Consider the following 16,257-nt stretch of genomic DNA (forward strand, 5'->3'; position numbering starts at 1 on the left):
CGACTACACTTCCCCCTTTTAGAAGCTGTCATTCTCAGGGTTAGAGCTAATGCCCTTTAGGAATTAAGAACATGCCACTTTCTCATAATCGCCTTTATAATCATTGGGATGAATTGTAGGACAGCCCCTGCTAAAACTTCCAGAAGATGGTACAAGCTTCTTACCCCTTACCTCCCACCATCACTACAGAGTCTCCTGACTCTTGGCCACATTGGTGAAATTTTAAGGAGGGGCTTTCGCATCCCTACCGTCTTCTCTGCCACTCCCGTCAGTTCTCAGTAATTCAACTAGTGGCCGTGACTTATGCATCTTAGTAGATTCTTGGAAGTTTCCGTACAACGTTTCACTCGCTGTTAAGAACCTTCTTATTGAAAGGGTTATTCTTGCGATGTTTACCTAATGCCTCCCAAACTGGGATGTGAGACAATGCTAGGTAGTTTTATTTGCAAAACCAACCTATTTACTATTTATAAGTGAGTGATCGGGCCTAATTAGTTACTAGCCTGATACCTTTGGAAAACAAGTTCCCACTTTCAGACCCACTCTGTGAAAGCTTGACACCTGTGTGATGTTTAAAAGTGTTACTCAAAATTTTAACTTCAGGGAAGGGCCACCACAGACTTGGCTGTGTTCTCTTTTCACTTGTTACAAGCTGTTTGTGTAGTGGAACGTGGACGTGAATTAACGGTAACCTTGACTTGGCTGCCATCAGCAGAAGTTAGGTGTGGTGGGGAGGAGGGTTCAGCAGAAGTGAGGACGCTTAGATGACACTGAAAGAGAGCCATTTCCCACAGGTTCAGTCCAGTTGTGTGTTTACCAGCACACATCTATGGCAGACGGTCCCATCTGGAAGGGAGTATATGACCCGTGGGGAGATGAGCCAAGTCTTAAGGCATCTTTCTTTGGTGTCTTCCTCTTCCCCTCCCTTACAAGTGTTGTTGGCTTACATACATCATCTGTATTTGCAACATGTGCTTGCAACCCAAAGAATCCCACTCCCATTTGTGATTGATTGGAGCTTCTCAGCTATAATTGGTCCTTATTGCAGTTTGGAAGCTACCCAGAGATTCTCCAAACTGGAAGATTCAGAGCCACGCATGTTAAGCCAACATTCATTAAGTGTACATTAAATTGGCTAGATAACTTACCCCATGTTCTCCTGCTCTGAAAAATTGTGATTAACACCTTTATTCCGTGAACATTTCAGATTTGTAGAATTTTAAAGTAGAGGTTAACCATCATGGTCATTTAGATGAATGCTTGGACCTCCAGGTTAACATCCTTACAGATGGTCACCTCCATATTGTTTCATATAATGAGGAGCCTATTACTTTTTCAGTGAAGTTGACCTCACTTTTTATATCTCTTATGACATCTCTTACACCCAAAAAGCTTCTTGCTCATGTTAACTCAAACTATACCACTCAGAGGCATGACAGCCAGAAACAGACAGAAGGAATATTGCCTTTCCAGACTACACTGGATCCAACCATGCCTTTGCTATGAAATGTAATATTTTGGTTCTAACCATCAGAGATTAGCTTTTGGGCTTCATTTTTGACTCACGATGAGGTCATGGTCATTTATAACCAGTAGCTGTTTGGTATTTAGTCCATCTTATTTTGTTTGCTTGGCACAGTGCGTGTCAACTCAGATTTTCCCAACTTATTTTGGGGGCTCACAAATGTCCACGATGTTAAAAGCCATGGAGATCATGGTTTTTCTAGCCTTTTTATTTAACGCATGGAGAAAATGAGACTCAGATACATTAAGTGGAATAGCCATGCCTTCAGAGCTAGTTATCAGTGAAACATGGACAAAAGTTCTCTGTCTGCACTCTCATTGCTCTGGTGTCTTGAATGTAGGGCCTTCTTACTCCTGTTTCAGCTGTATCGTGTTCATTCTGACCTGTCCGAGTCTTTTCTCAAGCACTTGTTTTCCTCAGGTTCCAGATGTCACAGTGTGAAAGTTAAAAACGACAGCACACACACCTTCAGTCTGTGTAAAACGCTCTGCTTTGTGGCCATGCAGACTAGCCTCGAGGCTAAGTTGACCGTGGCCTTGCTTGGCAGAGTGTAGCCTCGTTGATAAAAAGCCGTGCTTGCCCTTTACCCCCTACATCAGCATGGGCACACAGTGGGCCCTAACTTTAACCCCTCTGGTTTTGTTTGGGTTGAATGTCTGGGAGAAACGGAATGTCTCGTGTATGGATTGTCACAGCCATCTATAGCAGTCCCAAGTTCAAGTGGATGTAAAATCCTGCCGAGGACAACAGCTGAAGATGGACACATCCCCAGAAAACTCTGGAAGAAAGCAAAAGCAATTTAGAGACTTTCTTTGTCCCCACACCATTAGAAAATGTCGCATCCCTTTTGTCCCCCAGCAATAACGATGACGAGGACCTGACACCGGAGCAGAAGGCAGAGCGTGAGAAGGAGCGGAGGATGGCCAACAATGCCCGTGAGCGCCTGCGCGTCCGCGACATCAACGAGGCTTTCAAGGAGCTCGGCCGCATGGTGCAGCTCCACCTCAAGAGTGACAAGCCCCAGACCAAGCTCCTGATCCTCCACCAGGCCGTGGCCGTCATCCTCAGCCTGGAGCAGCAAGTCCGAGGTCAGTGCCCCCGCCGCCGCCTCCTCGTAGGGGTCACGGCAGCCTGCGGCTGCAGGGAGTAGGGATCGACTTGCCGGCCTGGAGCAGGAGCAGAGAAGCAGCCCCATAAGCATGGTTCAGAGTCACAGGGTCAAGTGCAGATCGCCTCTGAATCTGTAAGGCAGCCCCCCTTTCTCCCATGGCTAAGGCACAGGACGCTCTTACAAGTAAGACGGCACCACAGTGCTTTCGTACGTACTCTCAGGAATCCACGTTTGGTATCTTTGTTTTACCAGCTTTCTTATCCTGTGAAGCCGTCCAGCTTGTACTGGTGACCCACCAAATGCATGGCTATAGCGTGCCTTTGCTGGCTCTTCCTCTCGCTGGGTGACGTGGAAACCCTGATAGAGGGTCAGCAGACGAGAGCGCATTACTGCCCTCTATCAGAAGCCGTGGGCACTAACCACATTCTCGGCTTCACTCTTCCAGAGAGGAATCTGAATCCGAAAGCCGCGTGTCTGAAAAGAAGGGAGGAAGAGAAGGTGTCCTCAGAACCTCCCCCGCTCTCCTTGGCGGGCCCGCACCCTGGAATGGGAGACGCGTCAAACCACATGGGACAGATGTAAAAGGGCAAGTGTGCTCTCTGCCATTTCGGAAATCCCTTCCTCTGTCGCTCTCCTCCCCGAGGCATCAGCCATAAACGTCAACATTCGCCCCAGTTAACAAATTTTTCCCCTTTGGGGAAAAAAAACCAGTTTAAAAATAAAACGTTTACTTCCTCTGTTTTAGGTGTATGAATTAATTTTCCTCTCTTTTTCCCTTCTCAGGTCCAAGTTGCCACATTGCTTCATTAATACAAGAGACCACTTCCTTAACAGCTGTATTATCTTAAACCCACATAAACACTTCTCCTTAACCCCTTTTTTTGTAATATAAGACAAGTCTGAGTAGTTATGAATCGCAGACGCAAGAGGTTTCAGCATTCCCAATTATCAGAAAACCGAAAAACAAACAAAAAAAAAAAAGAAAGAAAAAAGTGCAACTTGAGGGGTGACCCTCTAACATATCATTCAGAATGTGCAAAGCGGTGTGTGCAGGCTGAGACGCAGCCCAGAGACTGAATGGCAATCTTTCCACACTGTGGAACAATGCATTTGTGCCTAAACTTCTTTTGGAAAAAAAAAAAAAATATAATTAATTTGTAAGTCTGAAAAAAATATTTAATTTAAAAAATTGTAAACTTGCAATAATGAAAAAGTGTACTTCTGAAGACAACTACATGAACGTTTTTGTTGGTATTCAAGTCAGCTAGTGTTTATTATTACTGGATATCGAATAAGGGAAGCTCGGCTGCCCTCGTAACAAAACCAGCAAACGTCCTGATGACAACAAAGTGATGACATTAGCCATTCCTTAGGGTAGGAGGAACAGATGGATCTTATAGACCTATGACAAATATATATATAAATATATATATAAATATATATTAAAAATTTAGTGACTATGGTAAGCTTTTGTTCATTTGTTTCAGACTTTTTTCTCCTGTAAAAAAATAGTACTGATTAACTTTTTTAAAAGAAAGATTTTACTGTAAATACGGATTTTTTTTCTTTTTTCTTTTTTCTTTCCTTTTTCTTTCCTTTTTTTTTTTTTTTTTTTTTTTGGTCTTTCTGTCCCTTTCCCTGGTTTGTTATCGTAACCTGTAGTGCCGACTCTGCTTCTGGAGAGGTGACGCAGGATAAAATGCTGACCCTGATGTTGTTTTTCATTCATAAATAAGTAGAAAGTTGTTTCTCCAGTCTTTTGGGAACACAGGACTTAAAAGTCACATCATGTGTAGATATTACAAGCAGCATTACCAAGACATGGCAAAAAGAGTTTGTCTGAACTGTAATGTTGCGTTTGTGACCCTATTCTGGGATTTTCAGAGGTACAAGGTTAGAATGCTACAATGTTACCACTGTGCCTTCCAATGTTTATATCATCGGAAACATAACATAATCAAAGTGGCTGTGATTTAACAAAATGATTAAGGTGTTACCTACATGTGTAGCCGAAGTAGTGTGCAGTGAGGCGTTTCTGAATACATGGTCAGATTTTTGGAAAAAAACAAAACAAAACAAAAAAAAAAAAACAAGTAAAGTTCAAACACCATCAAATGAGAAAATTGCAAGTAGTGTGACAGAGCTGATTGATTTTGTTGCTTTCTTGATTTTTTGTTTTCGAAATGGGTTTACTAAGATGTAGATGACTTAACTGCCTCCTCCTTCGTCTGAAAAAATGCCAATATTCAATCATCATGCAGCATTATAACAAGCCTTATAAGTCCTAAAGCATTAAGTTGCACTTTCTTGAGGAGGGGTAGTGCAGTATTTCTCTGGCCAGTATGAATGAAGTTTATACTTAACATATTTGATAGAAACATAGATCAAGCTATGGCACAGCAACTCATCAGATAGCTAGCTTTGACGTCTGGGCACAATTGAACCAACTTCCATCGTGAATCTTTATAATGATTGACTTTGGTGTATAGTGTGCAGTAAGCAAATAGTGCTCCTAGTTAAGTACTTGTCAGCATCCTTTTGTCTCTAACTCGTTTCTATTTTTACAGCCACACAATCTTGGCATGTATTAAGAAAAAAAAAATCCCTGTTCAAGTAGTTTTTCCACCTATCAGCACTGAGTAAATGCCATAAATCCATCGAAATGGTCTAAATGTTCCATCTGTTCTCCTGTTTTGCCAGTTATATAGTAATGAAATACATTTGTAAATTTTATGCAACAAATGGCAAACGTATCATTATTTTGAAATCGTGTATGTAAAAGTTATATTTTTACATGTAGACTCTTGTTATTATGTGTTTTAATACATTGTATCAGTTTTTGTTGTTTTTTTTTAAACTGTGTGGTTTAAAAAACGTCTCATTTAAATGAAATAGTGAGCTACAAGAATCTGAATTTTATGTTCATTTCCGAAAATGTAAGAACAAATAAGATAGTTACCACGTGGTCATCTTTTACAAACCCATAAACATTTTGATTAGCTGTGTGTGTGTTGAAAACTGTAAATATGTTCAGTAGCGATAAAACTAAAATACTTTGATTTGTTGATAAGTTCCTAAAATGTGGAGGTGGATTAAAAACTTAGGAGAATAGCAGAAATCAAACTTCATGAAGTTATGTTGAGACTTTCCTGTGAAATGTACGAACAAAGGGGCTCAAAGAAGGGCACGGAAGACAACATTGTATACTCTCCCCTCCTCCTGAACAATGGCAACCGTGTGTACTTGTTCCCTCAGTATGTTCAAGATTTCCTTTTAGTGGTACATTCTGTACTCATTTTGTATAGTCTACCAAGGCGGGTATCCCTAGGAACAATATTATATAGGAAGCAGGTATACTCTGATCACATTCAGGATAAGTGTACAGAAGAAAATACGGTGTTTACTCTTTAGGGAACTGGAAATACTCCCTGCATTGATGTACATTTTAAGAATGGCACTTTTGATACGTGTTATCATAAAGGTGCTTAATAGAGCTGATTTAAAGTTTTTCAAACCTGTAAGCAAAGCAAAAAATTAAATTGTAGTTGATTATTTTTTAAATTGGTGCTTTATATTTTGTTCTCAAACAGAGTTAAAAGCTGCAATTTATTGTTCACCAGCTTTGATGTATTCATTACTCAGTAATGTAATACCTCTATTGTTGAATTCCCTTTGGAAATAGGCGAAAAACTTTCTAATGGCCACCAAAAGCTGCTCACTACTTTTTGCTTGGTGGAGAGACAGGATCTGCACCTATACCTATTAATTGGGTTGTATCCCCATTTAAAAAAAAAAAAGAAAAAAAAAAGGTGAAAGGGAATGTGGCCTTTTTAGTGTGTTTTTTCTTGTCGTTGTTTTGTAATTATCAAACCCAGGTAAGATATTGGTATCCTGCGCTGGATTTTCGAATGAGATTTAGCAGAAGACAGTTAGGATGAAAGTACTATACAGAATTTCACAAGGGTCCATACTATACCGCATACCTGATGCTACTTGGGCTGGGAATCTGTTGGAGAGACTTGGACTTTAAAAGCAACTTGGAATAGTTGATCCACCTCCACATTCAAGTAATTTATGAATATGCAGAATAGGGATCTGTTCGTCTAGAAACTTTTACCATTTGTCTTCTGTGTATAGCTGCAAGGAACACTAATGTTGATACAACTGTCAGTCCACCCAGTAACACAACTGGTTCTGATTCAGTCTTCCGATTCCTTTCTGTTTTTCGCTTTTTCCTACTTCTTGGTTGTTGTTTTTTTGTTTTTGTTTTTGTTTTTGTTTTTTTTTATTCGTGATCTTTATTTTGATGAGGGGTTGGGGGGTGGGGAGGGAGTTGAACCAAGACTCGGGGTTAAGAGGATTTTCGTCTTGGATCCAACAGGCGGAATATGATGTGTGTCCAAAAGTGAACTTGAGTCAGGAATGAAACCATTTCAGCATAAACAAGCACAAAAATTTAGTCTGCTGGCTGACTGGAAACAAACAAACAAAAAAAAAAAAACAACACAAAACAAAACAAAACCAAAAGGTCAAGATGGAATATGATGAATTCCAACACAATGGGGCACCAAGGCCTTTAGGCCTCTCTTTCTATTTTGCTTTGGTTTTGTTTGTTTTCCTTTAGAGACATGCTCTTTCTCATGGGACTTGAAGTGGATTCATCTTTGTGCAGTGCTGGTTTTGCCATCCTCATTTCAAGTATTATAGACACGTAATGGTGAAAATATATGAACTGTGGCCTTTTTCATTCTTGTTACTTGTGATGCAATTAAGTGAAGATAAGAGAAAAAAAAAAAAGCAGAGATTTACCATGTATCAGTGCCTGGCTTTTTGTTATAAAGCTTTGTTTGTCTAGTGCTCTTTTTGCTATAAAATAGAGTGTAGTACACCCTAGTAGGAAAAAAAAAAAAACCCTAAATTTAAAAATAAAAAAAATATATTTGGCTTATTTTTCGCAGGAGCAATCCTTTTATACCATGAATATTACAAAAAAAAAAATTGTCAGATTCTGAATATTTCTTCTTTGTAGATTTTTGGAATCATTATGAGTAAAAGTCTGTTACTTTATTTTACTATTTAAAAGATGTTATTTTACCATGTGTTACTGAGATGAAACTGTATGGTAGCTTTTTTTGTTTTTTTGTTTTTTTTGTTTTTGTTTTTGTTTTCGTTTTTTAGTTGTAGGTCGCAGCGGGGAAATTTTTTGCGACTGTACACATAGCTGCAGCATTAAAAACTAAAAAAAAAAAAAATTGTTAAAAAAAAAAAGGGAAAACATTTCAAAAAAAAAAAAAAAGATAAACAGTTACACCTTGTTTTCAATGTGTGGCTGAGTGCCTCGATTTTTTCATGTTTTTGGTGTATTTCTGATTTGTAGAAGTGTCCAAACAGGTTGTGTGCTGGAGTTCCTTCAAGACAAAAACAAACCCAGCTTGGTCTAGGCCATTACCTGTTTCCCATCTGTAGTTATTCGATGAAGTCATGTACATGACCGTTCTGTAGCAATAAATGTGCCATTTTTATAAACTGTTTCTGACACTTGTTTCATTTCATTTTGCATTGTCCATATAGCTCTGATTCTCTTCTGTCAGTAAAACCACATCTATATTTCATTTTCCAAGTGTTGGAGGTATTGACAGCTTAACAAACAAAACATACAAAAAAAATTTTTACAAAAACAAATTGAAAAGCAAAGCACATGATTGACCAAGGAAGAGATGCCCTTAATGAAAATGGAACGGGATGCATGCAAAACAAAAAGAAAACTGTCTAGAGGATTAACTAATTGGAGGAATATAATTAATGTGCGTGTAACACTGAAGCTATGCATTTGAAGAGCTCTGAACTGCGCCACTGTTTTCGGTTACGCTGCAGCTTGCTAAGTCAAGTCAGCCTTAACCATTTGGATCAGTTGGTCGACTGTCTGGCAGAACCTTCTCAGCTAGATCTTTTCAGTTAAAAATCTAAGATTTATTTTGTATCACTTTGTTAAGAGCTGGATATTGTTAACCACAATTAATATTACACTGTATTCATACTTTCTCAAACTATACCCACCCCATCACTTCTGGTTGACTCTGTTGACTATGAATCCAGATGTAAACAACCAGATGTTTTTTTTTTTTTTTTCTAACTTGTACAAACTGACGTGTGTCACCTATGATGGGAGGGAAAAAAATGTACAGATTAAAATTATTCAGTGTTATGTACTGTAAGTTAATATTTTTGTAGAATGGACATCGATCTACTTTGCAAGACTTGGAGGCTGTTTCAACATTGCATTGTAGAAATGTAAAGTAATGTATGCAATGGAAAGGAAAGCCTGTGGTAGATGAGCACTTCATAACAGAATGTTCTGAGCGAGTACGTGGTATTTGGGGATGTCTCCATATTGCTCTTGTATTCTTTCTGATGGAGTTTAGTGACTAGTTTACCTAAAGGAAAATGTTATAACGCCATTTGGTTCACATGTGAAGTGCCCTCCATAGCCAAATGTTGGGATTTTTTTCTTTTTGGTTGGATTGTTTGCAGATATTTAAATTTTATGAAATTTCCAAAGATTTTGGTTGATAACCCCTTTTTTCTTCCCAATGATTTGAGATGTTCTTATGTTCTTACTGTGTGTTTTAAATATATATAAAAGAGCCACAAGCATTTAGTCTTTTAGTTATTATATTTGACCATATAACTAAAAAGGGGGAAAATGAGCTTGGGCACCCACTTCAGTGTCTGTTGTATAGTCTATTAACATGATGTTTTACTTAAAAGGACCACATTAAACATTAAGCTTCAACTTTGGTTCACTTTTCAAAGGGAAATTAAACTGTTGGAGAAATTAAAATAGTATCCGAAAGCTAAGAAGAACCTTATAATGTTAGAAATGAAGGAGGGAAGAATATCCAAATGAATTGAAACAGGGAATCTTTTTTTTTTTTTTTTTTTGCCTTGCAATTGGATCTCCTATAAAACCAAGTGCAATTTTTATTCTAAGCTTCAATCGTAGACCTTTTTTCTCTGGACTAACAGCCTAAGACATGACATTTGCGAGCCACTTTAAAGGAGACCGTGAAAACAACAAAAGCTGGTGTGCATCTTATATTCAAATGACTCCCAGGACCACACATTTTAAATTGCACTTGGGCTCCTTAATGCTCTGCCAGCCAGAAGACCTCATGTTCAATAAGGCAGACTCCTACTTCAAACTAGTTACAAGTCTACATGTTCACTGGTCATGGCATGTGTCGTAAAGAAATGTGGCCAGTCTGGAAAGGACTAGAAGGGCAAAAAGAGCTTGAAATTGGTAAAATTTGATGAACAAATGAGGCCTCAAATCTTCAGGAAAGGAAGGCTCAGTACCACAGCTGGGAAAAACACTAGTTACAACCTTAAGTACACTGAGGGGCAGCCTTAGAAGTACATTGGGTGCTGTGTGGGCAAAACAGTCAACCAGCCAGCCACTATCTAGGTATTTTCTTTGAATGCTAGACATTATGGTACTGAATTTGTGCCTAAATATAGCAAGTATCTTATACTTGAGGTTTTTTGCCATGGAAGGTGTGTATCTAAAGCAGTGCTTCTTGACATTTTTGAGTTGAGATCCTTTAAGGATGAGGGAAACCCTGTATAGAGAAAAGTACATATGAATATCATATTCCATTTTAAGGTGTTGATGAATCTCTAGAATCTAGGCATGGACACTTGTTCACAGATCCTAACTTAAGAAAATCTGGTATCTGGTAACTAAAGCTTCAGTGCTTGGACAAGGAATAGAACCAGTCCAATTTACCTTGATTGAGACGGCTGAGCTTAACCAGAAGTCGACTGGTGTCTGGCTTTACTGGGTAAAAGAAAGACCCTTTGTGTAACACAGAAAATAATATAGTCCTCATTCACATCTGTTACACTATATTTAGAAGTCAAATGGCTTTGACGTTGGCATGAACATTTTTGTAAGAGGAAGCAGAAACTTGCCAAGTGCAAAGTGAAAATGCTCATGCAGAATCAGACCTGCTGGCTTGAGATTTTTGATGGTAACCAGCCCATGGGTGAGGGACTCTTGTTCTTAAGCAAAAATGACAAAATTTTAAAGAATAGGACAACTTAATTTTTGTGAGGAATCATCTTATTTTACATGTCCTTATTTGTGAGTTCAGTCAGGACATTTTAAAGATGAAGAAATGAAGTCCATGTGATACGCTCAAGTCCTCAGAGCTAAAACAAACTGCCACTCTCCTAACTTTGAACCCAGTGGTCACTCCCAAATGACCAGTCTGGCTTCACATTTTAACATGATGCCCCCCCTCACCCCTGTCCAACCAGCTGTATCCAGGTACATTTTTTGTTTGTTTTGCTTTTATCTTTCCTGCTGCCTTTTCGTGAATTTTTTTTATAGGAGGGTTTCTAAACTTCCCTGCAGTTCTCGTTTTCAACCTTGTATTACAAATTGTTAGGATATAACTAGATGTGAGAATAAGAGACTGCTAGCCAAACTAAAATTTGCACTCTGGCCCACTTTTTCTAAAATAAACTTTCTATTCTGGAATAACTTTAGATTTACAGAACAGTTGCATAGATAATACATAGCATTCCCATAAACCCTTCACCCAGCTTCTCTTAAGGGTAAAATGTTACATAAGCATGGCACATTTGTCAAAAATTAACATTACTACTTTATTTGAATTTCACCAGTTTTTCACTAGTGTCCCTATTCTCTTCAAAATTTCATCCAGGGTCCTACTTGCTGTGGGATCTGGCCCACTTTTAGTCTCAGTGCTAACGAAGGCACATAACTGGACTTCGCAACAGCTCATCTCTCAAGATCTTATCAAAGAGAATAACATTCATGCAACACCCAACTGAACCATAGTAAGAAGACAGGTAGGAAGTAAGACAGGTAGAGAAAGTAAGGAGAGATGTATAGCACCCACAAACTGAAAACTTTAGTGAATCACAGGTAATTTATCTATCAATGAATTTATTACTGAGTGCTGATTGGGTCGAAAGCACTGGGGATAGCCAAAAGATAAGAGTCCCTATCTTTAAGACATCCAGTTGGAAGGAAACAAATGCATCAGTATAACCAGCAGTAATTTCCATGAGACCAGAGAAAACCAGGCTGGGGAGCCATGGGGAGAGGCACTGGGATGGGTTCCATAGGAGACAGGACATCCGTAAAAGTGACCCTTGAAATATGAGGTGCATTTTGTCAGGCAGAGCAGATAATGGATTTAAAATACTGGCAAGTTTTCCTGGGCTGTAAAGAAGCAGAATTGTAGGAACACAGTTTTGGTAGATTAAACCATGACAATGCATTTTTCAAATTTGCATCACCATACCATCTCTCAAACAACAATACCTGGAAACTCTTGGTTGACATTTTGGTCTATAGAATTATCTGGGGCTTGTGTGTGCAGAGCCCTGTCGGTGAGGAGGAATAGAAGTGACCATATCCTTACAACTGATAACTCCAAGGATCTGGAGAGAATCTAGGACAACATGCAAATTCTACAGAAAAGGCAGTGAGGCCCTGGGAAATCAGTACAGCCGCATATTTCACGCAACTAGCTTCCCGACTCCATGCCCAAGAGCCCTTTGCAATATGCCACTATGTCAATAAAATGGTACTCTTGCCCTCCAGAAGCCCACAATCCACAAGCATGTATAAGCAACTGAAAAGGAACAAATATAACTAAAGGGGGCTGTAGATGCCTAGAACGGAGGATGCCTAGAATGGGTTGGGGTTGATGCTGGGAAGTCTGCTTGGGGATGACACGGGGTCTGATAGCCAAATGGAAGGAGGGAAGGATTCAGTCTGGAAAGTCTTCCTGAAGTTGGTGAAAAGTATTGGGGGATGGGAAAGATGTAATATGCTGCAGAGAGCATTGTAGCTGGTGAGAGGTGTGGGCACTGGGTTAGGAACCTGTTGGCAATGGATCTACAGAGGGTGGGCGGCAAAGCACACCTGGATAAATAGATCCTGTGGGTGAGGCAATGCTATCATTACTGTTTTATTAATTTTTACCAAGCCTTGCTCTAAAAGGCATTAACAGCAGTAAGGTGAGAAAAGTTTTCCTTTCTTTCCCACTACCACAAATATAAGCTAACTGATCAGGGCCTTAACCACATCATGTCACTTATAAATTCTGTTGAGCAAGCCACTTCACTCATCACCCTCACTTGTGAAATGGGGCTCATTGTACCTGCATCTTGGAGTAAATAGCATAATGTATGTGGTATGGTCCATCCAATGTTGGCACACAGAAGATGTCAATGCATTATAAAGAAATTGCAGGGCATATAAATATTCATACATCCATGCTTGCTTGGATCATAGGACTGTAGCATTGGCCTCTATTTGCAACTTCCTGCCCTGGCCTCCTCCCTAGTTCTTCCCTCATAGGCAGTGGAGTTACCTGGATCATGCTGTGCATGTTCCCAGAATCTATTATGACTTCTTTTCTCTTCCATTTAATGAAACTCGTCCCTAGCTAGCGTTAGAAAAGTCTGGAGACAGGGGCACATGGGTGGCTCAGTCAGTTAGGCATCCGACTCTGGATTTCAGCTCAGGTCATGCTCTCATGGTTCATGAGTTTGAGCCCCAAGTTGGGCTCTGCTTGGGACTCTGTCTCCCACCCCACTCCCGCCTCTATCCCGCAGCCCCCCCCACCCCACTCTCTCATGTGTGCACGTACTCTCTCATGTGTGCACGTACTCTCTCACTCTCTCAAAATAAATAAACTTTTCAAAAAAGAAGAGAAAAATCTGGAAACGGAAGGAGCTACCTGATAGTGTGTTCATGCAGAGGCTCAACTTAATGGCAGCTCTGTTTCCAAAATGAGGGCACTTCCACAAACATGATTTCATGAAACCTCATGGCAAATGTAAGAAATCCCTGTTATCATCCGCACCTTAAAAAGAGAGCAAGCAAGGCTCTGAGGGCTATGGTCAGTTCAAGTCTCCAGAAGAAAATCCTCACAACAAATCTGGATCTGTTTGATGCCGAAGTCCATGGACATTTCAGCAGCCCTCAGCTGGAACTGGGATGGATTCACTGGCTGGATTACAGTATGTCTAATGTCCCTCCTGATATGGGATATGGCTCCACTTGTGGGATTGTAGGCCTATCACCGTGTGTTTCTAATGATGTTCAGCTTCTGTAAGCGTTGCCCGAACCAGACACCCCAGTAGCACCCAAAACCTGCACATCCCTGAACCTTTACTCATCCCAAGGGTGCTTCTCTTCATCTTTAACTCAAACACATCATTTCCATTGTCTATATTTTTCTTAAGATCATCCCATCAACTTAAAAAAATTAATAGCATGTGGAGATCATAGATCATAAATCAAAACCAGTGTGTCAGGTACTGGGAAGAAAACAAACTTGTGACCACAAACCTTAAAATCCCTTACAGACATAAAGCACGCAAAGAAACATATTGAAAAGGAAGGCACTGGAATCTTTGAACACTTTCTTGAGGCCATTATATACATCAAAAAAATACATATTTCAACATACTAAATAATACAAAATAACACTTCTCTCCTCCAACAACTGTGCTTTTTAAAATCCACATAGTTCTGTCACCTGGCTATTATTATTATCCCCATGTCACAGATGAAGACATTGAAGCCAGGAGGAGTTATTAGGTAAATGGCAAGTGGGCAATATTGGAAGCCAGACCACCTGACTCCTAATCCTGAAATCAGTCAAATTTTTGCTGTGTGAAATGGCTGCTGGAATTAATAAACAACTTATTTTCACAATAACTCAATGAGAGCACAAAACCCACAGGCATTCGATCAACTTACTAAGATCATGCTTCCAGGAAGTGACCAAGATGGGATTAAAGGCAGAGTGACCTGACCCCAAATTTAGCATTCAGTGCCCTAGACCATACTGTCTTTCCAGAGGGAGCCATAAAGGGAAGGAAGGTGAATACAAGACAGCACATATCATAGCCCCTGGCCCAAGGAGAGCATCATTTTGATGAAAAGATTACAAGGAGTTAATCACCTGAAACACCCAGTGCAAGAAGGGGTCACTAAAGATGTATCCATCTATCCCTCTGCCAACACTTAGAGCATTGTGGAAGCTCCTCTTTCTGAATTGCTGGAGGCCAGACAGCTAATGGCCCAACCTGGAGGCAGAGCAGGTCTCCTCACAACTTACCCAGGGAACTCTCCCAATGAAACAGTTCATTAGGTGCCTCCATTATCATCCTATTGTAGTTTTTTCTTTCTTTTTTCTTTCTTTCTTTTTTTTTAGAGAGAGAAAGCATATGAGCAGGGGAGAGGGGCAGAGGGAGAGAGAAAGAATCTCCACGCTCAGCATGGAGCTCAACATTGGGCTTGATCCTACAACTCTGGGATCATGACCTGAGCCCAGATCAAGAGCCGGATGCTCAACCTTCTGAGCCACCTGGGTGCCCCATCATCCTATTTTAAAAGGTCACTGCATCCTGTCACTAGACAGATCAAATGTTTATTCGTTCCTCAAACCTCTGGTGAGCACCTGTTGAGTAAGTGTTGGGTGTGCAACAGTGATCACGGTATAACCCTTGCCTAGAAATTGACAGGAGGAGAGATCCTGGGGGAAGAGTCACAAACTTGGGGGAGGGGGGATGCTGGGGAGGGAAGAGTGGGACCAGAAGTGAGAAAGAAGGAAATGTGCAATAGTGGAGATGTGCCTGGAGTGCTTTGAGCATGTGGAAGAGCGTCTGGGGACTGAGGAAGCAGTAGAGAGTTGTTCTAGAAGACTTCACATGTAGATACCTGTAACCAATAGAAGGCAAGGCTTTGCATGACTGGGTAGTTACTGGCACAGAACATTTTATTCAAAATCAGGAACATAATGGGATTGGTTGGTTATTTCTGTGTTAGAGAACTTGGGAAAAAGAAAGTGATGAATTAAGGGCTTTAAATTCCCATCTCAACATCTACAAAAGGGACCCAAAAGCAGTTTTTTCTGCTGCCCTGAAGGATATGTTTTCTTCTTCTGGAGACCAAGATTTCATTTGAAAAACAAATAAAAGTCTAACCCTTCAGGTAGCTGAGTTACAAAGTGAATTTCCAACCTCTATTCAGGGTCTCTTGTTAAAGTTAGGGCATCCACTGAGAAGGAATGGGATCCTAGAAATTGTGATGGGAATGGGGACACACTGAAATGGGGGGATGGAAACATACTGGGATGGGGGATGGGGACATACTGGGATGGGGGCTGGGGATCACTAGGATGAGAGATGTGGACATCCTGGGATGGGCAATGGCAACATACTGGAATAGGGGTGGGGACATACTGGGATGGGGGATGGGGACTTACTGGGATGGGGGATGGGACTTATTAGGATGGGGGTGGAGACTTACTGGGATAGAAGTGTAGGGCCATACCAAGATGGGGTGTGGGGACATACTGGAATGGGGGTTTAGGAAATGGGGACACACTGGGATGGGGTGGTGAGGACATACTGGGATGGGGGGATAGAGACACCCTAGAATGGTGCATTCGGAGGAAACTCAGGACTTTGAGCTCCTACATGCTGCCAAGCCTTCTTTGCCAGTAGATGCAATCCTTCTCAGCCTACCTAGGAGGCTAGTCATCCCTTGCCTGAAGAACTTAAAGGG

The 16,257-nt window shown here is 40.5% G+C and overlaps 1 protein-coding gene across 36 annotated transcripts in view; it reads left to right on the forward strand.

The window, feature by feature from the left end:
• The window catches only part of TCF4 (transcription factor 4), a 356,945-nt gene extending 348,780 nt beyond the window's left edge, over positions 1–8,165 (forward strand). For 35 of the 36 annotated variants that reach the window (XM_058692003.1, XM_058692006.1, XM_058692012.1 and 32 more), the window contains 3 exons: positions 2,384–2,613; positions 3,082–3,222; positions 3,420–8,165. In XM_058692003.1, coding sequence (XP_058547986.1) covers positions 2,384–2,613; positions 3,082–3,218 — 367 coding nt within the window. In that variant the 3' untranslated portion in view covers positions 3,219–3,222; positions 3,420–8,165. Of the gene's footprint in view, positions 1–2,383; positions 2,614–3,081; positions 3,376–3,419 lie in introns of those variants that run through there. The other variant, XM_058691995.1, reaches the window with a different exon arrangement.
• Positions 8,166–16,257: the final 8,092 nt, after the last annotated feature.

Source organism: Neofelis nebulosa, chromosome 11, assembly GCF_028018385.1.
Source record: "Neofelis nebulosa isolate mNeoNeb1 chromosome 11, mNeoNeb1.pri, whole genome shotgun sequence".
In the NCBI taxonomy this organism is placed as follows: Eukaryota; Metazoa; Chordata; class Mammalia; order Carnivora; family Felidae; genus Neofelis; species Neofelis nebulosa.